Below are 24776 nucleotides of genomic sequence, written 5' to 3' on the forward strand. Positions count from 1 at the left end.
GCACCTAGGTCCAAAGAGTCTGAGGAGGAGACTGTTTCCAACATACACATCCTGTGACGGGGTGAAGCAACCCCGCCACTCACCAGCTGCGCAAGGCACGGGCCAGGGAGAAGGGTCCGCGGCCACAGCTCGAGCGGCGCCACAAATGCCGGGCGCCGAGGGAGAGGCACGTCATCAGTGTACGCCCGAGAGTGACGCTGATGTTACGGGCGCGTGCGGACAGGGCCGGGAGGAAAACCCGGAAGTGGGGAGAGCCTGGGAATGAGGGAGAGAGGGAGGACGATATAAAGGGGGGGGGGACCGGACACCAAGAGGGGGAAGGACACGAACGAAGACCCTGGGAGGAGAGGGAGTACGGAGCACGGGACAATAGGAGGGGAGGAGCAGAGAGGCACCGGGTTGTAACGCCGAGTGGAAGCGGCCCAGGGCGGGCCGTGAAACCCAAGAGCAGGTGTGTTTGGGGTACACACCCCCCTGCTACCGCCAAGAGTCACGCTCTTGGCGTTAGGGCCGGGGTCCGGAGAGAGGGTGGGCCCGGACCCCCCACTTCGCCCCACAAAGGGCTGTAAACTCGGGCCTGTCCGGCTCCCACCTTTAGGAGCCAGGGGTGAAGGGGAGGCGGCGGGCCGATTCGTGACACATCCTCTCTGAAGCTGTCCTGGTGTCATAAGCACATAACGACCGTAATGTCAGATCAGTCCAGCTAGCTCAGTATCCTGCCCTCTGACAGTGGCTGGTGCTACACACTTCCATGGGGATGTACAGTTTGGGCAATTATCGAGTGATCCATCCCCTGTCATCTCATCCTAGCTCTGACAGAGACTCAGGGTTACCCACAACAGGGGGTTGCATCCCTGACCAGTTTGGCATGGACCTATCCTCTCTGAACATATCTAGCTCTTTTCTGAATCCTGCTGTACTTTTGGCCTTCACAACATCCCCTGGCAAGGAGTTCCACAGGTTGACTGTGTGTTGTGAGAAAAGTATGTCCTTATGTTTGCTTTAAACCTGCTGACTATTAATTTCATGGGGTGATCCCAGGTTCCTATGTTGTGTGAAGGAGTAAACAACAAACACTTCCTTATTAATTTTCTCCACATCAGTCATTATTTATATGCCTGTATCATATCTCTCTTAAAAATGAACAGTCTCAGTCTTTTTAATCTCTCCTCCTATGGAAGCTGTTCCGCTTCCCTTATCATTTTTATTACCTTATGCATTTTTTCCAATTCGAATTTATTTTTTGAGCTGGGGCGACTAAACCTGCACACAGTATCATGGTGCAGAGGTGGGCTTAATATAGATTTATATAGTGACATTATGGTATTTTATGTTTTATTATCTAACCCTTTCCTAATGGTTCCTCCAAATCTATTTGCTTTTTTGGCTGCCACCACACGCAGGCTGGCAGTGTCTAGACTGGCAAGTTTTTCCAGAAAATCATCTGCTTTTCCAGAAAAACTTGCCAGCTGTCTACACTGGCCGCTTGAATTTCCGGAAAAGCACTGATGATCTCATGTAAAAGCATCAGCGCTTTTCCGGAAAAACTATGCTGCTCCCATTTGGGCAAGTCTTTTTCTGAAAGATTTTTGTGCAAAAGGGCCAGTGTAAAAAGGCGATCGGGGCTTTTTCGCGGAAAACCGCTTCTAGATTGGCCACGGACGCTTTTCCGCAAAAAGTGCTTTTGCGGAAAAGCATCCTGCCAATCTAGATGCACTTTTCCGAAAATGCTTTTAACGGAAAACGTTTCCGTTAAAAGCATTTTCGGAAATTCATGCCAGTGTAGACGTAGCCGCTATGTGTAGAAGTGTATCCTGCAAAACCCCCGCCGCGTCCAAGGAACGCGTTTGCTCTTTCGCTTTTTTTTGCGGAAGATCAAACGCATTCTTTTGGGGAGCTCTGTATCCCTCGTTTCATGAGGCATAAGGGCTCTGCTGAAAAAGGAGGCTTTTTCTGCCATTTGGTCCCGTCTAGACTGGGCTAAATGGCGGAAAAGCCTCTTCCACAAAAGCCATCGGAAAAAGCTACGCAAAATGTGGAGTGCAATTTGCTTAGCTTTTTCTGATAAAGCCTAGTAATCTAGACCTAGCTGTGGAGTGGCTGTTTTCAGAGAACCCTCCACAATGATGCCAAGATCTCTCTCTCGAGTGGTAACAGGCAATACAGACCCCGTCCTTTTGTCCGTGCAATTGTATGTGATTTACGTTTTTGCCAGCACTTACTCTGCTCTTATCATCTGCCATTCTGTTGGCCAGGTTAGTGATTTCTCTTTGTAGCTCTTCACTGCCAGCTTTGGACGTAACAATCTTGAGCAATTTTGTATCTGAAAACGTGATCACTTGGCTGTTCTCCTTCTTTTCCAGCTCTTTTATGACTGTGATGAGTAGCACAGGGGCAGGTGGCACTGCAGGAGCCAGCACATGCGGGAAGCTGGCTTAAAAGCTGGCTTCCCATGGGCACTGGCTCTTATCCCCCCCACCCCAGCATGTCACACGTCTGTATCTATTGCTGATGGTTACATTTAATTCTCTGTGTTTCGTACACGTATGTGCTGGACAGATGAAAAGTCAAGGGAGGGGAGAATGCCATGGCTGGGAGAGAGGGGGGATGGTAGATGGATGGTGTGGAGGTGGACAGATGGATGGATAATCTATGCCCTTTGAAAAACCTCTGCAGGAGTTCCGAGAGGAGAGTGCAACTTGCAGGTGACCGGGAATAGGGCTGAATGGGATGCAGAGTTATTTAGGGGGATGAGTCCTTGAGAAATGAATGGAAAACAATGACATGATGGTACTAGACACAGATGGTGTGAGATAGGAATGTTAGCATGTAGTCATTTACACGATTAACCGATAAGCCTGGGCTTTTCGGTCAACCCCAACAACTACACACACCCTCCATTCCCTCTTTGCTGCTTCTGTATCAGAGGCAGCACGGTGGGGTGGGGGGGATAAGAGCCAGTGCCCATGGGAAGCCAGCTTTTAAGCCAGCTTCCCGCATGTGCTGGCTCCTGTAGTGCCGCCGGCCCCTCCCCTCCTTCCCCCCTGTACTGCTGCCTCTGATAGAGCGGCAGCAGCGTGGGGGTGAGGGGGGCAGTGGGGAGCCAGTACATGCGGGAAGCCAGCATGAAAGCTGCACTAGCTCCCACCTGTCCCCTTGTCCCTGTGTAACTGCTAAAATTTCCAGCGGTTACCCATTTACACAGGTAACCATTAGTTAACGTCCCTAGTGCGAGAGACGTCCTGGAGAGTGACAGGGGAAGGAGGAATGCAGTCTGGTAGCCAGCCTTCCCCAGCCTGGGCTCAGGCAGGCAGAAGCTGATTGATTACGAGAGTCTGGTGGAACTTAGTCCTGCTCTGGGTGGTCAGCAGGAGGTAATGCTCAAGCTGCCAGCCCCACGGGAGGGAGAACCACCTGCCAGAGATCCCCCTGCAGCGCTGTGCGGATTTAATTTGATCTGCTGCTAATTGCTGAAGTTTCTCAGCACATCAGTCAGGTCTGGATGGCAGTGAGGGCCCAGGGGATCTGCCTCCCTCTGTGCCAGGCTGGGTACAGCAGGCAGGAGGTACTGCGGGGCAAAAGGGGACACCTTCCCCCAGGGTTGGAACTTCAGCTACCCCCAGGCTGTGAGAGCAGAACATGGTCCACGTGTGGAGTGCTTGGCCCCAGGGGGGGCTCTGAAAGGACAGGGGACAGAGAGCATTGAGCGGGGCAAGATCAGGAATGGGCTACAGGCCACGGGCAAGAAAGACAGCTGCCTCCTCCCTTCCTGCTCGGAGAGGCCAGCCCATGAGCTGTGGGCAGGGGCCGGGTCTTACCTTTGTGCCTGATTAGGTAGTGTGCCAGAACAATGAGCAGGCTGAGCAGCAGAAAGACAATGACGGCGACCACCCCGCCGATGACAGCGTGGTACGTGCCAGAGGAGGAAGACATCGGGCTGGCGTCTATCCACGGAGCAATGCCGGGGAGAGAGAGGAGAGAAAGAGAGAGAGGTTGACAGGCCCTGCTGAAGTCCTGCCTCGTACAGACACTCCCGCAAGGCCAGAGGTGGTGGTGGTGGGGGGTTGCAATGTGTCTGCCCGGCCTGCCTCCATGCTCCCCTACATGGACCCTCAAGGCAACAAGGGCACATTCCAACACAGCACAGTTTTCCCCATGGCCGGGTCCCCTCGCACCAGCTGCCAGGTCCTAAAAACCAGGAATGAAATAACATTAGAGGGAGAGAGAAGAGAGGGGCTGCGGGGGAGATGGGAAATGCGATGGAAGCAGAGAGGGGTTGCAGGGAAGCTGGGAAATGCAATGGATGCAGAGAGGAGCTGTGGGGAAGGTGGGAAATGCGATGGATGCAGAGAGGAGCTGCAGGGGAGCTGGGAAATACTATGGAAGCAGAGAGGGGCTGCAGGGAAATGCGATGGATGAAGAGGGGGTTGTGAGGGAGCTGGGAAATGCAACGGAAGCAGAGAGGAGCTGCAGTCGACAATGCTCTTGCTCCAGTGGGACGGGGCTGGATGCAGACTGAGGAGAAAGAAGCTGGGAGGAATTTGGAGAGAGTGGGTCCAAGGGAGAAGGTAAAACAGGAAGCCAGTTCAGGGCCAGCCTCTGCAATGGACCACAGCTGGGGTGTTTGCGAACATGGACCAGCGTCTGGAGAGCTGGGGCTGGGCAGGAGGTGAAAGCCCACCCCAACCTCTGTCCCCTCCATTCCCCAAGCTCGCCCCCTCTGCTCTCCTTCCCTCCCTGCCCAGGCCCTGGTCCAGAGTACCAAGTCGCTCTGTCCAGTGCAGGGTCAGAGTGACACCCCCTCTCCTCCCTATGCCTGCCCTGCAGAGCCCCTGCTATTCCAGTCTTGGGTTCCTGTACAGCTCTGAGATGCTCCCTCTCTCCTGACCTGCTGCCCTGGCTCTGTCAAGGCTCAGGCGCTCTAACACTGTGACCACCATAGATCTCTCTGGCCCCTCTATTCCAGCCATCCTGTCTCTTGCCAGCAAAGGCAAAACAGGGCTGAGGGAGCTGGGTACACATGACTCAGAGGGAAGCCTCAGGTACTGCCCAGCCTGGCTCTCATACTGCAGCAGAGCCCATCAGACCTCCTGCCAGGTCCTGGCTCAGCTGTGTTGCACCATTGAGCACCCTTCCCAGCACCGCAACCCAGACCAAGGTGGCACATCCATGGCACAAGGGAGGTGGGTGGAAGGTGTCTCATGTCTAGGGCTCTACCAAATTCAGGGCCATGCAAAATATGCTCTAGACCGTGAAATCTGATCTCCTCCACAGAAAGCTGGCTGGGGTAGGGGAGACCAGATTTCACGGTCCACGGCATGTTTTTCATGGCCATGAATTTGGTAGGGCCCTAGACATAAAACACCATCCCCACAATGGCTGAGTGTCTAGAGAGCAGCGGCTGCTGGCTGAGAACCCAGCTCTGAAGGCAGAACTGCTGCCAGCAGCAGCACAGAAGGGAGGCTGGAGCGGTTTGGTATTGTTACACCCTTACGTCTGCACCCCTGCTGCAGGCAGTGCTGCCTTCAGAGCTGGGCTCCCAGCCAGCAGCTGCCCACTAGCTGTCCAGCTCCAAAGGCAGAACTGCAGACAGATGATAATAGACCCCTGGTCCAGCACCCTTGGGACCTGAGCAGTCCCAAACCACTGAGTTTAACAGACCAGGGGTGGTCAATGCTCCCTGCTGGTCCTGGGCCCCCCACCCTGCTGCTCACCTGTTGCTGCCAGGGATCCCCAGCCAAACTTCCCCGGCTGCTGCCTGGCCCTGCTGCCACTGGGGGTTTCCTGGGGCTTCCTGGCTTGGGGCATCTAACTGCTGCCAGCCCTTCTGCCAGGGCCAGCCCCGCTGCCACTGGGATTCCCCAGGGTTATCCAGACAGGACTCCCCAAGTACCTGGCCCCACTGCTGCTAGGGGAGGTTCCTGGTCCGGGCCAGGGCTCCCGTCCTCTGCCTGGTCCCAGCTGGCTCCCACTCCCAGCCTCCGGGGCTCTTTGGTCCAGCAACATCCATGTCCCTGCCAGACCACGGATGTTGCCGGGCTGGAGAGTCCTGCATTTGGGAGGTTCAAGCTGTACCATGACACCCTTACAACAGCCTTGTGATCCCCTTCATAGCCCTTTTTTGGGTTAGTACCCCCATGGTTACACCACCATGAATATTATGGTTTTTTAAATTCTATTGACCAAAACAGACTGTGCATGTGGTAGGGCCCTACACATGTCCGTGCTGGGGCAATGGTGTCTCATGCCCATACTTGGGCGGCGGGCGGGGGGGAGGGGGAAGGGTGTCTTGTGTCCATATTAGGGTAATGGTGTCTCATCCCTCTGCTCTGGGAGAAGAATGTTTCTCCTGGCTGGGCTGGGGGTGTCTTGGATCTATGCTGGAGGGTTGGGGTCAGTGTCTTGCATCTATTGACAGCGTTAGGTGTGTCTGTGCTGGGGGAGGGAGAACAGGGTCTGTGCCAGGGGTCACGGTGCTTCTTGGGCCTGCATCTGCGGAGAGGACAGTATCTGGTGTTCACATTGGAGGAGGGAAGGCAGTGTGAGGGGGCTGCACCTCTCGGGCGGACAGTGCTCGCCCCCTGCCTGGCTTCAGGGGCAACTTTTCATTCAGTTTTAGTTGCTTCCTCCCAGAACCATTGGCTCAGCATGGATGCTCCAGGGAAGGGCCATGGAAATGCATAGAGAAGGAAGGGGGTGTCTGAACGGGGTGAGTCCGGAATGGAGAAGAACAAGACAGGATGGCAGAGGATATAAATAGAGGAAGGGGTAAGGGAGCCAGGGGGGCTCTGAGCTGCCCAGAATGAAAAGGCAGCACTTCAGACTGACACCAGGTATGTTTTGCATTGTGCGGTTAACCTGTGGAACTCCCTGCATGAGACAGTATTGCAGCAAACAGGTGAGCACAGTTCAGATGTGGATTAGATGGGTCAATGCACGAAAGCAATGGCACCACCTAGGGGACACGTATTAAGGGCTCATACTTTGGTGGTGCCCCAGCTGGGACCAGAAGGGGCATCGGGTTTTCTGCAACCACGCACAATGGTTCCCACAGAGGTGTGTGTTTGCATGGGGAAGAGCACCTCTGGGCTCACTGGGCCAGCAGGGAGGTGGGCTAGCACACTAGAGCAGCGGTTTTTAAACTTTTCTCATGTCCCAGTTGAAGAAACTTGTTGAAGGACCCAATATAGTTTGACTAGAGTGTGGGCTCTGGGGTGGACTAAGGAGAACTTTGGGGCATCGGAGGGGCTCCAGCTTTGGGGGGTCAGGGCTGGGGCAGGAGGGTTTACCTTGAGGGGTGCTAAGGCAGCTTCCTGCCTCTCCCGGCACCACAGCCCTGCTGCACCTCAGAAGCATCTAGCAGCAGGCTCCCAGCCAACGGGAGTGCAGAGCTAGTGCTCAGGCCATGGGCAGTGCACGGAGCCCTGTGCATTCTCTCTGCCTCCCATCTAGGAGCCAGGCTTGTGGCCAGCCACTTCTGGGGCGCAGAGCAGTCTGTGGTGGCAGGACAGGCAAGGAGCTGCCTTAGCACCCCCACTGCTCACCTGATCCCCCTGCAGCAATGAGACCCAGCGCCTGGCATTCCACCACCCAGTCCTGGGTCGCAACCCCTAGTTTGAAAACTACTGATTTAGATGGACCACCAGCCTCTTCTGCTATCACACTTCTCCTTGCCACCATGAGGGACCTTTCACTCCTGTGGGTTCTGGCTTTGAAGTGTGACTGGGCAGGTGGCTGCAGAACCTGGATAGTCCAGCGAGGAAGCCCTGATAGTACTAGCCAGCAGCTGGAGCCACAGTCCACGTCTACGTCTACACTGGCATGATTTTCCGGAAATGCTTTTAACGGAAAAGTTTTCCGTTAAAAGCATTTTCGGAAAAGCACGTCTAGATTGGCAGGATGCTTTTCCGCAAAAGCACTTTTTGCGGAAAAGCGTCCATGGCCAATCTAGATGCGCTTTTCCGCAAAAAAGCCCCAGTCGCCATTTTCGCGATCGGGGCTTTTTTGCAGAAAACACTACTGTGCTGTTTACACTGGCCCTTTTGCGCAAAAGTCTTTCGGAAAAAGACTTTTGCCCGAACGGGAGCAGCATAGTATTTCTGGAAAAGCACTGATGATTTTACAGGAGATCGTCAGTGCTTTTCCGGAAATTCAAGCGGCCAGTGTAGACAGCTGGCAAGTTTTTCCGCAAAATCAACTGATTTTGCAGAAAAACTTGCCAGTCTAAACACAGCCCACGTGTCTCTGGGCTTGGAAGCCATTCTCTGCTATGTCCTGCAGCACTCCCCACTGGGCGCGGGCGCAGGGAATCCATAAAGAAACAGAAAAGGAGCTTACGGTACCTTGGTCAGCAACTGGAGTGAAGGATGAAGCAGTAGCCATGGTAACATGAGTGGTGGACTGGGAAGGGCCTGACAAAGGGGCTGGAGTGAAGTGAACATGTGGGGTGGGGAGCTGGGAAAAATCTGGGGAGGATAACAAAAAAAAGGGAAACAAATCAACTTAGAGAGACGACAGCAGTGATGTGAGAGATTCCTCAACAGAAGTGATGTCGAGCCGTCTCTGTCAACATCCTCGCTGGGCACCGATCCCTGTACTCCGCCCTGAATCCGGGCCTGCAGCCCCTGCTATCCCAGCCATGGGCCCTCCTCACACACAGCTCTGCCGCTGCCCCTGAATCTGGGCCTGTAGCCCCCTACTATCCTTGCCTTGTGCTCCCCTCCCCCCCACCATTGCTCTGCCAGTGCCCCTCAATCCCAACCCACAGCCCCTGCTGTCCCAAGGTCAGATGCACATTGCGAGCTCCTCCCAACAGAGTGTGTGTTTGTTTAGTGCCACTTCCTTCCACTGCCCTGGTCCTTTTCCTTTTCCCTGTGCCCCTCCACTTCTTCTCACGGCACCAAGCCAGCTCTGGCTATGCCCCTTGAAAAAACCTCCACAATCTGGAGCCATGGAAAAGAGCCTGGGCAGTCCTTACTCTTGGGCTCCATCTGTCCCTCTAGAGTCCCTACTCAGCCTCATACATCCTCCACATGCCGCTGCACTATGCCCCTTTCGTGCCTCCCTCCAGCCTGGCTCCACCTCCGTCAGGCAGTAGCCCAGAGCCCTAGGTGTCACGAGCACTGATAGCTCTCAGCATGTGTCTGAGATAAGTTCCTGCCTAGCAACCCCAGGCAACATTTTCCAGCTCTCTCTTTGGTATTTTTCTGCAGGTCCCAGGCATACTCTTGTCCGGGTTGCAGCCTAACGCAGCACTCTCCCCTCAGGTGGGAGCCATCTCTGGATCACTGTGTGAGGTTGTGTTGTGACAACTGGGCCTACACCTAGACCTACATTGTGAGCTTGAGTGTGAAATGGCTGTAAAAGTTCACAGGTTGTTACAACACCCTACAACAACACACACCGATGGGGAAAGGTACGAGGGGAGACAGAAAAGCTGAATTAGTCCAAACAAAAAGGCCCAGCTGACATCATTCAAAGACAGCGAGGAAATGACACAGTTAAAAACAGGAGACATCGATCAGGCAGCTAATGAGCCAAATTTGGTATGTCAGAAATGAAAGCCTAATTGGGACACAAATTAATGGGGGGTGGAGCTATGCCACCCACTGCTCCCTTTTTGGGTCCTTAAAAGAAGGCGATTTAGTGGGGAAGGAAGGAACCAAAAGAATGGACAGGAAGTGCAGAAACTCCGGGAGCAAGCTGCAGATCATGGCCACCTCACCGAGTGTTTACTGATCCTGAGAGGAATCCAGGCCACATGGAGCCAGCAATGAGGGACTCCGATGTCATGTCCATCCAGTGGCTCCAGCTGAATCCCAAACACCACCCGGGTAGTTACCACTATCCTTGACACCGCTTAAGCCAGTGGTTCGCCACCTTTTTGGCCTCGGGTTCCATTTGCAAACGTTTATGGCAACCCAGTAAGTAGCCTGGAGGCGGAAGCCCTGGTCGAGTTGCCCCATGCCCAGATTTTTCCAGATGTAGCCTCCTTTTTGGTCCTCTGGCCGCCGTCTGGGTGGATTTTAGAAATACGAACAAATGACCATGAGGTTTCCTGGCATGTCTTTATTCCTCGCCTGCTGGGACACAGTGGTTGCTGGCAGGGTGCCCACGCTGGAAGGCGGTGCCACTGCTCTGCAGCAACATAGAAGGTGGTAGGGGATGGTACTGCCACAGAAACTCTATCTCCCTTCCACTCCACCTCCTCCTGGCAGTGTCCTCTAGAAATATGCAAACCCTCAGCCTGGAGGTGGTTTCCGAGGGCGCCTGCCTTCCCTGAGGAGGGTTGGGCCTGCTCGGCACTTTCCCCAGCCCCTCGTGGCAGTTCTTGCAGCTCCTGCTGCTCAGGTTGGGCCCTGCCCCTCGATTGGACCAAATGTGTGTGAGTGGAGCTGTGACCCGGCCACGTGGTTGCAGTGTGGCTCACTCAAAATTGGCCCACCGGGGCTCCCATCCTCATGATGGTGGGGCCATGTCAGAGTGGCACTGAGCCCCGGAGGTTGGAGCATGTGGCACAGGGAGGTGAGCCCAGCCAGCCCCATGGGACCCACAGGAACTACCATGCAATGCTGGCGGCTCTCCCTCCGAGGACGGAGAATGCCTGGTCTAAGAGGCTGTCAAACGACACAGGGGGAGGATTCATTCTGAAAACACTGTCCAGCTGAAGGAAAAGGGATCTGGAGAGGTGGTTACAACGCCAGCCCGACTTCATCTTTTACATGGCAAAGGTTTCAGCTCTTTCCCTTCCTTGCTGTGCTTCCACAAAAGGCTACAGGGATGGTTAATGGTTTGTTTGCCCTGGGACTAAACAGGCTGAAGTCTCTGGATACCAACCCCCAGATCTTGTTGAACACTGTTAGTGTCAGACAGCGACTTGGTGACGTTAACACCTTTGGCTCATTTATTCTGTCTTAATTAATACCCCAGTGAGCAGGACTCTGGGCAACGCAAGGCCCGGGCAAATGTGTGTTTGGGATCTCAGGGCGGCAGACCAAAGAGGGGGCTTGGAAAGGGCAAAACCAGAGCCTGTCCCTTGGGTGGGGCTGCCCAGGGTGTCTGTGTCCCCCTAGGGAGCCCTTTCTCCTACTCGACTCCCCCCCAAGGCTACGTGACAGTCCCTAGCTCAGACTCCACTCCTGCTTCCTTGAGGGCTGTGTGAAATGCACCCCTGGTGTGTGTCTAGTTCAAGCAGCTTGTGGGGTCGCTTACCCGGTGAAGAGTGGGTGGCACAGGGTGCTGGCAGCCAGCTCCAAACCAGATTTGAAGCCCTTGCAACTTGCACTTCGATAGCAAAGAGGGAAGAGATTGCTCTGCTCAAACACAGAGAAGATGAGACTCAAACAGGGACAACCACCAGCACCGGCTGAACTCAAGCCAATGGGAGGGCTGCTGCTGTATGTGTGTGTGGAGTTACCGCCCTGGTCTTTGCTGGAGTGGATACAGCCCGACCAGCCCCAGGCCAAATTCCTAAGACTTGAATGACCTGGAAACTGGAAAATCCATTCAAAAAAGAAGCTACCCTCGATCTACTCACTGAGACAGAATAAAAGGGAGGCCTGGGACCAGGAAGCGTGGTCTGCCAAAACCCGGCGGAAGGGGATCCCCACATGCAGCAAAGTGTGGAAAGTGGCAAAGTGGCAGTTAGTGTGGAAATGCACATTTAGGGGAATCCAGAAATGTCACAAGCACGGTCCAGTGGCTGAGCACATCATGGGGCACACGAGGCGGTGGTAACTGAGGCCACCTCAGACCTCAAATGCTTGGAGAAGGAACAAGAGGTGGCCAGTGGGCTTCACGGGTGGGGAGGTCACTTGCGTTGGGGAGGAAGAGAATGCAAAGCAAGTGACCCCTCTGTCAAAAGCCACCAGAATCCAATAAGGCCTAGGGAGAGGGAGATGCTAAGTCTGCCAAGGGGAGCTTTTCCCACAAATGTCAGGGGAGAAGATGAAGGGTGGAAGTGAGCGGGGTGGGACACGGTCAGTACAAAAAAGGAGGAAGTCTGACTAAGACACTGAGCCCCTGACAGAAACCTCTCTGCACCAAGCAACACATGGACAGGGAAGGGAGACAAATGAGATGAGGAAGCCAGCAAGAGAATCCATGAAAAATGGGCAATGTAACAGTAGCAGGACCGTGTGAACGCCGGGGTGGCTAATGGACTTACATGACAGCACAGCAAGGAAAAGTCCTGGGGCGTTAGGAAGATTCGGGGGGTGGGGAGGGAGAGGGGAAGGGGACAATGTGGTACCAATTTTTTTTTAAGATCAGAGAAATCCCGGCATTCCTGTCCATTCCCTCTGCCCCTTGCAAAATGATGGGCTATTTGTGCCTGTTGCCTACGCCAAGGCGATGAGCAATAAACAGCACAAGGAGGTGACAGGGAACAACGAAGAGAAAAACCTGATTTTGCTTTTTGGCCGGAATTCCAAAGCAGGCAGCGGAACTGAAGAGGGTCCTGGAGCTGCCACGTGCCTGGGGTTTGGGTTCCTGTCACACGGAGCCTCTGCCACGGCATTCACTCCGACTGCCTCGGGAGTTGCTGAAAACTGGCTAACGAAGAACTGTCCAGAATAACCCAGCCATGCACAAGAATGGCCCGTGGGGGAGAACTGGGCTGGGAACCACAGGGATGGAGGGATGGACGGACGGACAGATGAATTCACAGAAAGTGCTCTGTCAGTACAGGGAATTGGGGCCACTTTTCTAAGGAGCTAAACGTGCTGCACCCATGCTGGGTGCTCCGCTCCTGAGAAGCCGGCCCTGAGTGTCACGGTGGGAGCGGCTCTGTAGCAAACATTTTCAAACCGGGGTCCCAGAGAGCTCTGGAAAGCCAGGCCCTGCTGGCCTGGGATGGGGGCACACTGCTGTGACATTCACCAACGACCCCCGCTGGCAGCAAATACCAGCAGGGACACAGAATAAAGGAGCCCAGAGCAGCAGGAATCGGAGTGATCAGAATCAGAGCCCTGAACGGCACCCGGCCCTGTTGCCTGTGCAGAGCAACACTGAGTCGTGCCACAGAGGCAGGGAAAAGCAGCAGCAATGCCTTGGATACACACGTACCCGGGAAGAGAGTCCCAGTCAGCTGGTGGGAGCGGACAGGGTTACCCGTGGACTGCTAATGCACTAGGGCAGGAGCAGAGGAATCACGCCCGTTGGGGCGGCGGCTGGGCCAGGGAGATGGATCAGTTCTGCCCAGCTCCAAGAAATGATCTGGGGCCGGGGAGACTCCATCGGGAATGAGAGACAGGGCTGAAGTTTCACAAGCGCTCAGCCACAGCCCTGGGGGCAGGGGGAGCCTCCTTTGTTCTCAGATGGGGCTGGGAGGAGTCAGGCTGTTTTTGAACCTCTGGACCTAAACTGGCCAAATCCAGGCAGCTTGGCCAGGCCCATCTGGTTGGGCGGGGAGGGCGGGACACCAGGGAGCTCAGCCTGTGGACATGTGCAGGGTGTTCAGAGCCAGGAGGGAGGGCAGACTCAGCTCAGGATCCCACACGGGTGCAGATCGGGGCAGTGGGCTGCCATATCAGTGGAGAGAGCATCCTGAAACCCTACAGAATCTGGCTGGGGGAGCTCTGTCATGTGGGACTGGATGGAGACAGCCAGAGGTCCTGCAGGGCCAGTGCTGGGGGTGCTCTCCAAGGGTATGTCTACACTACCCCCCTAGTTCGAACTAAGGGGGGTAATGTAGTCATACGGAGTTGCAAATGAAGCCCGGGATTTGAATTTCCTGGGCTTCATTTGCATAAAGCCGGCCGGCACCTTTTTTAAATGCCGGCTAGCTCGGACCCCGTGCCGCGCGGCTACACGCGGGTGCCCGCCTCTTGCGGTCCCGGGCAAGCTCCCGGGAGCCGCCATCCTGGTTCCGGGAAGAGGGGGAGGGCTGGGGGGCATTGGGTGGCTGGCTCAAGCCGTGCCAGGTGCAGGGTCTGCTAGCTGGGTGCTGGCAGGCTTGTACCTGGCACGGGCATCATAGCCAGCCCGTGCCCCTTTAAGGAGTCCGGGGCCGGGAGGGGGGCAGACGAATTTCCCTGGTGTTGGCCAGAGTGGCCACCAGGGAAAGCTGGGGAGGGCTAGCCTCCCACTAGTTCGAATTAAGGGGCTACACACCCCTTAATTCGAACTAGTACACACCCATAGCTCCCCAGCAGGGGACTTTCCCAACACACCTGGAGCTCCCCAGCATGGGACGTTCCCAACACACCTGGAGCTCCCTGGCACGGGACATTCCCAATACACCCAGAGCTCTCCAGAAGGGGACGTTCCCAACACACCCGGAGCTCCCTGGCACGGGACGTTCCCAATACACCCAGAGCTCTCCAGAAGGGGATGTTCCCAACACACCCAGAGCTCCCCAGAAGGGAACGTTTCCAACAAACCCAGAGCTCCCCAGCATGCGACGTTCCCAATACACCCGGAGCTCCCCAGCATGGGACATTCCCAACACACCCGGAGCTCCCTAGAAGGGGATGTTCCCAACACACCCAGAGCTCCCCAGAAGGGAACGTTTCCAACAAACCCAGAGCTCCCCAGCATGCGACGTTCCCAACACACCCGGAGCTCCCCAGAAGGGAACGTTTCCAACAAACCCAGAGCTCCCCAGCATGCGACGTTCCCAACACACCCGGAGCTCCCCGGAAGAGGACGTTCCCGACACACCCGGAGCTCCCCGGAAGAGGACGTTCCCAACACACCCGGAGCTCCCCAGCATGGGACATTCCCAACACACCCGGAGCTCCCTAGAAGGGGATGTTCCCAACACACCCAGAGCTCCCCAGAAGGGGATATTCCCAATACACCCGGAGCTCCCCGGAAGGGGGTGTTCCCAACACACCTGGAGCTCCTCAGCATGGGACGTTCCCAACACACCTGGAGCGCCCCAAAAGGGGACATTCCCAACGCACCCATAGCTCCCTGGCGGGGGATGTTCTCAACACACCCAGAGCTCCCCAGCAGGGGGCATTGCCAAAACAACGGCAGCTCCCCGCTAGTGGTGCTCCACAAACACAGGGGCGCACCTCAGGGGGTGACCCGGCAGCTGGCGCAGGGTAGCGCAGAAGCTGGGAGGAGCTGAGTGCAAGGAGAGGTCGTGTGCATGTCCCTGGCAGGGGAGGAGGCTGGTGCCCCGTGCTTACCATTGATGTCCAGGTTGTACTTCACAACGACGCTGCCCATGGTGTTGGTGGCCCTGCAGATGTAGGTGCCACTGTCGCTCTTGTTGAGGAAGGGGAGAGTGAGGATGCGGTTGGTGTTTGGCTGCAGGAGCATGTCGCTACCTTCCTTCATCCACAGGAACTCCTGGGGGCTGAGAGGAGGGGGGATTGTTAAGGGGCGCTCCCCCGAGGAGCACGCATTGGAGCCGGCATCACCAATGCAGCAGGCACTGGCTGCAGGGGCCAGCCCAGCTGGGAACTCGTTACAGCAGCTTCCATTTCCAAGGGAGCTTCCCCTGCAGGGCACTGAGGGTATGTCTACACTACCCTCCTAGTTCGAACTAGCGGGGTAATGTAGGCATACCGCACTTGCAAATGAAGCCCGGGATTTGAATTTCCCGGGCTTCATTTGCATAAGCGGGGAGCCGCCATTTTTAAAACCCCGCTCGTTCGAACCCCGCGCCGCACGGCTACACGGGGCACGAACTAGGTAGTTCGAAGTAGGCTTCCTAGTTCAAACTACCGTTACTCCTCATTCCACAAGGAGTAACGGTAGTTCAAACTAGGAAGCCTAGTTTGAACTACCTAGTTCGTGCCCCGTGTAGCCGCGCGGCACGGGGTTCGAACGAGTGGGGATTTAAAAATGGCGGAGACCCGCTTATGCAAATGAAGCCCGGGAAATTCAAATCCCGGGCTTCATTTGCAAGTGCGGTATGCCTACATTACCCTCCTATTTTGAATTAGGAGGGTAGTGTAGACATACCCTGAGGCAGCCTGACTGCACCCCACTGAACTGATGCACTACAGCGCCCCCGGGGCTGGCTGCTGGCAGGGCCCAGCCATGCTGCAGCCTGCTAAAGAGAACTCGGGGAGGAGGGGAGGCAGAGAGGGGCTGGGCAGGAAGGTGCTTACATTGGATTGCCCTGGACTTCACACTGCAGCCGCAGCTCCTCGCCCTCCCGGGGGTAGGGGGGGTCCGGCTCGATGGTTGCTGTTGGCTTAACTGGAGGGTGGGGGGGAAAAAGAAAGAGAAAAGCAGAAATCAAAATCCTGGAGCATGTTCTGCGCTGCCCCTCCCCCCACAGCTGCAGCACGTCCCTCCCTCCCTACACAGCAACCACAGCGGGATACCAGGCCTGGGGGCAGGGAGGGGACAACTGCCCTGCGGCCCGGCGATTCAAAGGGGCCCGGGGCTCCTACCACTGCTCTTGCAGCACTCTTGAGCTGCCCCAGTCCCTTCCCTTCTGCTTGAGTCCCCGCCCCTTTCAGGAGCATGGATTCCCCCCCAAAAACCTTGCCCAGGGGCTTGGCAATTGCCCCCCCCCCAGCACTACTCCCCAAACTAGTGCCAGGTTTCCCCTCCCACCCAACCCCTCTCAACCTCTTCTCACAGCTGAAGCTCCCCTCCCCCATCACCTCAGGGCCTCCTGGGACGATTGGAAGGGGAGAAATAGGGCTGGGCTGGCGCCGTGCAACACCTCTCAGCCTTGCTCTGCTCTTACCTGCAGAGGGGTCGGGCTAGGGAGCTGCTTCAAACTCCCTCATTGCCACATTCTTGTCTCTGCCCCATCCCCTCAGGGGTTGGGGCCTGCAGACCCCTTTGGCCTGCCCTCAGCTTCCCTGAGGGCAGGGGGAACAGCACTGATCCCTGCCCCCTTTCTGTGCCAGCCTTAGATCCCCACAGCCTGCAACCAGGTGAGCAGGGCTCTGTGCCCATCAGACTCAGGTCCCTTTGTATTTTCACAGGCCCACAAGCCATCACAGACGAGGGGAGAAGTTCCCCCTCCCTTCCCGACTCCAATTACGTCTGCCATCACCAAAGCAGCCGCTGCACGTCTTACCTGGGCGCATCCCGCTCTTGGGCGGGAGCCACAGATTTGGCAGGGCCCCTCAGGGGCCCCCGTTTGGGCTGGAGACACCACCCTCCCCATATTGAGAGCTGCTGGGGGCCCCAGGAAGCACATTTTTCTGGCCAGGGCTTTCCCTTCAGGTCAGCAGCAGAATGTCTCCCTCCCGCTTCTTTCAGCCCCTGGCCCTACGTTGCACACGCAATCCCTGCTGTGCTTCCTCCGGGGCATGGGCAGGGGGACACAGCTGCATTCTGGCTGACAGCCCCGTCCAGCTGAGAGACATAGAATAGCCTGGTTCACCTCTTGGCTCTTACTAGGGATGTTGAGATGCGGTTAATTGGCTAATCAAGTAGTTGATAGAATTTTTATTGACTACTCGATTAGTCAATAAGGGGAGGCAGCCCAGCTCAGACCCAGCTCGTGCCGGATCTGGGCCCTGCCCTCGCTGCGGCTCTTCATTTTAAATGTAGTAAGAGCCAGGCTGCCTCCCGCCCGGCTCTTAGAACATTTAAACTGCAGAGCAGCAGCAAGGGTAGGTCCTGGACCTGGTGCGAGCCTGGAATGAGCCAGGCTGTCTACCTAGCTGGAGCAGCCCCTGTCTGGGGCCAGCCCGGGCCTCCACGGACAGGGGCTGCTTTGCAGCAGCAGCCCCTGTCCACAAGGGGTCCCAGAGGACAGGGACAAAGCAGCCTCTGCCCATGGCAGCCTCCCCTGGTTCCCCACCTGCGCTAATAGAGGTGGCAGCACGGGGGAGAGGAGGGGACGCAGGCAGCACCCCGGAGATGGAGACCCCCGAGCCTGCCTGTGCCTGGATTCAAATCCCTGCTGTAGGAAGAGTAAAGACTTTTACACCAGGGATTTTCTGCCTGACACCACAGCCTGGGTGCATCAGATGGGGTTTCACCACTTGGGCTGTAACTTTAGTTCCAAGTATCTCTCCCTCCAACAAATGTCTCCCCTTTAGCTATCACCCTCCAGGACCACTGGGGATCTTCTGGGTCCCACCCAGGAGGGGGCTGCATATGGGCAGCATGAACATGAGATGCCTTTGAGGGCCTGATTCTGTGACTCCCTCCTTCCAGAGATTCAGTTCCAATAGCCTGTGAGGCTGGGGGGCAGCTGGTTTTCCCAGTGCTGCACTACACAGGGTGGGCAATGCCAGGCTGAGAGACCCAAATGGCAACAGATGGGCACTGCTTTTCTCTGCCTCTCCTGAGACAGGGTGGTTTAGGGTCTTAGGGAACACTCAGCTCAGTGGTAGATGAGGATGACACTAAGCTAGGGGGAGAGGTTGATACACTGGAGAGTCAGGATAGGGTCCAGAGTGACCTAGACAAATTGGAGGATTGGGCCAAAAGAAATCTCATAAGGTTCAGCACTTGGAACGGAAGAATCCCAAGCACAGCTACAGGCTGGGGACTGGCTGGCTAAGCAGTAGTTTGGCAGAAAAGGACCTGGGGATGATAGTGGATGAGAAGCTGGATATAAGTCAACAGTGTGCCCTTGTAGCCAAACAGGCTAATGGCATATTAGGGTGCATTAGGAGGAGCATTGACGGTACATCTAGGGAAGTGATTATTCCCCTTTATTCAGCACTGGCAAGGCCACATCTGGAATACTGGGCCCCTAGTCACAGAAAGGATATGGACAAATTGAAGAAAGTCCAGCGGAGGGTAATGAAAATGATCAGGAGGTTGGAACACATGACTTATGAAGAGAGGTTGAAGGATTTGGGCTTATTTAGTCTGCAGCAGAGAAGAGTGAGGGGGGATTTGATAGCAGCCTTCAACTCCCTGAAGGGGGTTGCAAAGAGGATGGAGAGAGGCTGTTTTCAGTAGTGGCAGATGGCAGAATGAGGAGCAATGGTCTCAAGTTACAGTGGGGGAGGTCTAGGTTGGATATTAGGAAAATGTATTTCAGTAGGAGGGCGGGGAAGCGCTGGGATGGGTTTCCTAGGGCAGAGGTGGAATCTCCCTCCCTAGAGGTTTTTAAATCTCAGCATGACAAAGCCCTGGCTGGGATGATTTAGTTGGGTTTGGTCCTGCTTTGGGCTGGATTCAATGGCTCCTGAGGTCTCTTTAAGCCCTAGGAGTCTATGATTCTAGAGAGTCCAGCAGGCAGGGAATATCTGGGGCAACTTCCTAGAAATAAGCAAAGAAGAGGCTGCCAGAGACAACAACTACTGCCCCAGACTTCACTGGCCAGCAAGGGCAGATCTACAAGTAAACTTTGACACTGCAGCTCGAGAGGGAGAGCCCCAGCTGCATGCAGAGAAGGACAAAGATCAGCCACATCAATTTGAAATGGAGAGACGGTGCCAGCAAAACCCTCATTATTATTGTGGGGCCGCAAGAGCAGAGGCTGATTTTGATATTTTGGGACAATCCACGCGGTGGGTATGAATAAATGGCCAGTTTTCAGAATGGAGAGTGGTAACTAGCGGTGTTCCGCAGGGGGTCCATACAAGCGCTTTTGCAATGCGCTTTTGAGATGTGGACACGCTTTTGAGTAAGAAGTTTTCGCAGAAGATCACTTCCGCAAAAAGCTTCTTGCACAAAAACCCTGCAGTGCAGACAAAGCCTCAATGTTCAGCAGCAAACAGAATGTTAGGAATCGTTAAAAAAGGGACAGAGAGTAAGACAAAGAATATCTCATTGCCACAGCATAAATCCATGGTTCGCCCACATCTTGAATACTATATAGAGATATGGTAGCCTCATCTCAAAAAAGAGATCTTAGCACTAGAAAAAGTTCAGAAAAAAGGGCAACAAAAATTATTAGGGGTTTGGAACAACACCATATGAAAAGAGATTAAAAACCTGGGACTTTTCAGCTTAGAAAAGAGGAGACTAAGAAGAGATGTGATAGAGGTCTACGCAATCATGACTGATGTGGAGAAAGTGAACAAGGAAAAGTTATTTACTTGTTCCCATAAATAAGAACTACAGGTCACCAAGGGTATGTCTAGACTACATGGCTCTGTTGACAGAGCCATGTAGATGAGTTTACTAGACATAGGAAAAGGAAGTGGCAATTTAAATAATCGCCCTTCATTTACATAAAAATGGTCGCCGCGCTGTGCCAATGAGCTGTTTGGCGGGGCAGTCTGGATGCGCTCTATTATGCCCCATGAAATGAGGTTTACCAGAGCTGTCGACAAAGGTTTCCCTTGTCAACCATGGCGCATACAGACTGCCCCACTGTACCGCCAAACAGCTGATAGGCACAGTGCAGCAGCCATTTTGATGTAAATGAAGCATTAAACTCATCTACATGGCTCTGTTGACGGAACCATGTAGTCTAGACATACCCCAAATGACAGTAGATAGCAGATTTACAACAAACAACAGGAAGTTTTTCTTCACATAGCTCATAGTCAACCTGAGGAACTCCTTGCCAGAGGATGTTGTGAAGACCAGGACTTTAAAGGTATGTCTAAACAGCAGGGCTAACGCAGAAATAAGCTCTGCAACTTCAGCTACATTAATTGCATTGCTTAACTCGAAATAGCTTATTTTGGCTCTTGATACTGTCTATACAGCAGGAAGTCCGAGGAAGAGCACTCTTCCTTTGACATCCTTTATTCCTTGTAAAATGAGGGATACAGGAGTTAGACTAAGAAGTCCTCCAGCTCAACATTAACTGCTCGTAGTGTAGACACAGACTATGTTATTTCGGAATAATGTTAGTTATTTCAAAATAATGCTATTGTGCAGACGTACCCTAACAGAGCTAAAAAAAAAAAAAAGCTAGATACATTCATTGCAGTTAGGTCCAACATGGCTATTAGCCACGGCTATTAGAATGGGCAGAAATGGTGTCCCTAGCCTCTGTTTTTCAGAGGCTGGAAATGGGCAACAGAGGATGGATCACTTGATGATTTCCTGTTCTGTTCATTCCCTTTGGGGCACCTGGTATTGGCCACTGTCGGCAGACAGGACACTGAACTAGATGGACCTTTGGTGTGACCCAGTACTGGTTGTTCTTATGTTCTTATGTTGAATTCCTGGGAACATGTAAGAGGAAGTGAGGGGAAATGGCTTCCCCCAGAAATGCAAAATCCCTGCTGTTGGAAGCTATACCCTTAACAAGGGGCCATCATCCTCTGCCAGACACCATCTGTCTGAAGATCAAAGGCACAAGCAGTATAAAGAAAGAAGCTGATCTGCTCAGAACTCATTACCACAGAAAACTCCTGGGTGGGGGCTAAAGGACCGACTCGTCCCACTGCCCTTTTTGGAACGATGACGACCTCTGGGGAGCTTATTAGTAGAGCCCTGCAAATCTGCGAATATCCACTTTATATTCGTGGCTCATTTTTGCAGATATGGATGTGAATGTGGATACAAATTTTGTACCTAGAACCCTGCAAATTTGCAGATATCCACTTTATATCTGCAGATGTGAATAGCCGCAGCTCATTTTTGTGGATACAGATGCGGATACAAAATTTTGTATCCATGCAGGGCTCTACTGATAAGCTCTGAGTTTCCCTGATCATTTTTAATATTTTAAATGTAATATTTCCCTGATCATTTTTCCCTCTAGTGCTTTCACTATAAGAATAACTGTGGTTGCTTAGACAGCGCTGTGTGATGACCCTAACACTGGGAGCAGTTACACTGTGTATACCAGGGATCTGAATGACTTGTTGACTATCCAATAAGCAAATGTTTATCGGATAGTTGACACATCGCTTTTCCACCCCCTTGCTGCCTCTTTCTGATAGAAGCAGCAAGAGGGGGGAGGGAGAGAAGGGCATGCTTCAAATCGGCAGACCTGGGCTCCATTCAGCACTGCTGCTTTGAAACGTCACATGCAGTCTGGTGGGCTGCATGTGGTGTTTCAAAGTGGCAGCGCCGAATGGAGCCCAGGGTCAGCTGGGAACTAGGGTTGCCAGATACTTTCACAAAAAATACCGAACATGGTGGGAAAAAATTTGGTTAAGCAAAACAAACAAACAAAAAACGGGACTAAAACCTGGCACCCCTACTGGGAACCCCTGCTGACCCCAGGCTCCATGCAGCACTGCCGCTTTGAAACACCATGGGGAGCACGGGGCTAGTGGGTGACTGCTTGAGTACCCCACTGGCCCTGTGCTCCCCGCAGCGCTTTCACCTTTGCAGTGTAGCAACAGCCCTGGGGATTTAAACCCCAGCAGACTGAGGGAAGATATGCACCTCCCCTCTGCCCCAGGGGGTGTGAACATGAGAACCAACTGTTGTCACAAAATGGTATTTCAGGGTGTGATCATTGGAAGTGTGACTGCCTGATTCAGAGTAATCAGCAGCAACAGCAGACGTACTGTCTAGAAGTGGAGGGGTGGGAGTGGCAGAGCACCTCTGGGATACACGTGGGCTGCGCCTGCTCGGTGCTTTTGGAAAGGGGAACAAGGTGGCAAACAGGGGGCCTGTCCGTACCACTTCCACAGAGTGGAGGGTTTTTTGAAACCAACCCGTTGGCATAGAAAGCTGCTGTGCATGTGGGATCCCCAAGAGGGAGCCGAGCTGTTTCAGTCCTCTGCCAGACCAGAGACCATGGTGAGCAATCGCTGCGCACAGACCCCTTAGTCCAACGCCCTGGGACGATGGATGTGACACTTCCTCCTCGGGCAAAGGGGGCAGGGGATGGGGGGCAGGGAATTATGGGAACTGCCCAAAAGGCCAAACATCGGAAGCAGGTGACCTTCACAGGAATCTCTCAATGGATTCAAGGGGGGAAAGGGAACTGAGGAGAGAGATTAAGGGAGGGGGAGGCTGCTGCAGTGGGGGGAAGATGCTGCCTGCCTGGCTGACAGGACCCAGCTGATCTCCCAAGGGAAGGGACATAGGGGTGACGGGGTGTGGTTGATGTGGGCTTGCCAGTGCCTGACACGATTAAATATAGAGCATGGCATTGTCAGGCGGAATAACGTGCTTGTCTGTTCTGGAGGGCGCCTGACCGCTTCTCCACAGCTGCTTGTCCCCCAGGGAGTCAAACGGGTCCCGTCTCCATGACGAAGGTGGATCGGTGCAACTACGTGTGACACAGCCCTCCCGACCTAGCCCCTGGGATAGACAGTGCCGTGCCAACGGGCCATAGCCGCCGCCCCTCAGGGAGAAGCTGCATGCGCAGCAGCGTGCGCTGTGCTGTAAGTGCCGGTGAGCTCTGCAAAATGCAGCTTCCCCGGGTGGGGTGGACATCTGCCAAATGTGGGATGTGTGTGTGTAGCGGTGATTAGTGGATGGTTATGTGTGTGCATAGCAGTGGGATGTGTGTGCATAATGGTGGTTGGCAGAGGGGGTGTTTAAGTGTGGGGGGGGGGGCGTCTGATGGGTCAGTGCCGCACCGCGGGTTGCAGCGCTCAGAGAGGGGTGCTGGAGCGAGGGCACGTGCCTAAGGATCCTGAGACTGGGGCCATGCCTGGACTCACTTCAGACATGGGGAGCTGGAAACAGCCCTGGGAATGCAGAGTGGCAGAGGTTTGGGTTGCCCATTCAACAGCCCCAGTGGGCAGCCGGGAAGGGGTGCTCCCTTAGACCTGGGCCACCCACCTTTCACACACTCACATGGTGCCCCTCCCGGATGCTCACCTGAGCTGTGCGCTCCCAGAACACCCGCAGTCTGGCCCTCCAGGGTTTGCTGGCCCACATACACTCAGAACATGCACCTCATACACTCAGAGTGTATGCTCTCTCCTGGGACTGTGTCCCCCCCAACAGGCACAGCGTACGTTCCCCAGCCTCGCACTTCTGCACTGTGTCCGCCTCCCCCAGTGCACAAGGGAGGGCACATAGCAGTGGGCTTTGTGTGTAGGGGGATTGTTAGCAGTAGGCTGTATGGCAGGGTTTCCCAGCCTATGGGTCAGGACCCAAATATGGGTCACCAGTACATTTCAAAAGGGTCACCGAGTGACTCCCCAGGTGGCTCTGCCTCCCCTCCTCCCCCCATTTTTGAACTGCCCTGGGTCACCAAGTCTTCTTGAATTGTCAAAATGGGTCCCCATCTGAAAAGGTTGGGAACTGCACCGGTATGGGCAGGGGGGTAGCACTGGACTGTGTGTGCATAAGAGGATATGGTTAGTTGTGGGCTGTGTGAGCAGGATGGAGGAGCAGTAGGATGTGTGTGTGCGTAGTGTGCATAGGGATGGTTAGCAGAAGGATGTGTGTGCATAGCAGTGGTTAGCAGTGGGATGTGTGTGCGTAACGGTGGTTAGTGGTGGGATGTGTGTGTGTGTGTAGCGGTGATTAGTGGATGGTTGTGTGTGTGCATAGCAGTGGGATATGTGTGCATAATGGTGGTTAGCGGTGGGATGTGTGTGTGCGTACCAGTGGTTAGCGGTGGGATGTGTTTGTGTGTACCGGTGGTTAGCGGTGGGATGTGTGTGTACATTGCGGTGGTTAGCGGCGGGATGTGTGTGTGCGTCGCGGTGGTTAGCGGCGGGATGTGTGTGTGCGTCGCGGTGGTTAGCGGTGGGATGTGTGTGTGCGTCGCGGTGGTTAGCGGTGGGATGTGTGTGTGTGTAGCGGTGGTTAGTAGAAGGATGTGTGTGCATAGCGGTGGTTAGCGGTGAGATGTATGCACATAACGGTGGTTAGCGGAGGGATGTGTGTGTGCATAGAGGTGGTTAGTGATGGATGTGTGTGTGCGTAGCGGTGGTTAGTGATGGGACGTGTGTGTGCATAGCGGTGGTTAGTGATGGGATGTGTGTGTGCGTGGCAACGGTTAGCAGAGGGGAGTGTGTGCGTAGCGGTGATTTGCAGTGAGTGGTAAGTGCAGGGGGAATTAGTGG

General features: G+C 54.6%; 1 protein-coding gene across 4 annotated transcripts in view; it reads right to left on the bottom strand.

The window, feature by feature from the left end:
* Positions 1-24776, bottom strand: part of CADM3 (cell adhesion molecule 3) — a 127180-nt gene that overhangs the window by 5974 nt on the left and 96430 nt on the right. For 2 of the 4 annotated variants that reach the window (XM_075907118.2, XM_075907116.2), the window contains 4 exons: positions 16068-16158; positions 15138-15307; positions 8343-8465; positions 3819-3944 (listed from right to left, as the gene is read on the bottom strand). In XM_075907118.2, coding sequence (XP_075763233.1) covers positions 3819-3944; positions 8343-8465; positions 15138-15307; positions 16068-16158 — 510 coding nt within the window. The remainder of the gene's footprint in view (positions 1-3818; positions 3945-8342; positions 8466-15137; positions 15308-16067; positions 16159-24776) is intronic. The other 2 variants (XM_089772689.1, XM_089772690.1) reach the window with 2 other exon arrangements.

This window comes from Pelodiscus sinensis, chromosome 22 (assembly GCF_052426305.1).
Source record: "Pelodiscus sinensis isolate ZL-2025 chromosome 22, ASM5242630v1, whole genome shotgun sequence".
NCBI lineage: Eukaryota > Metazoa > Chordata > Testudines > Trionychidae > Pelodiscus > Pelodiscus sinensis.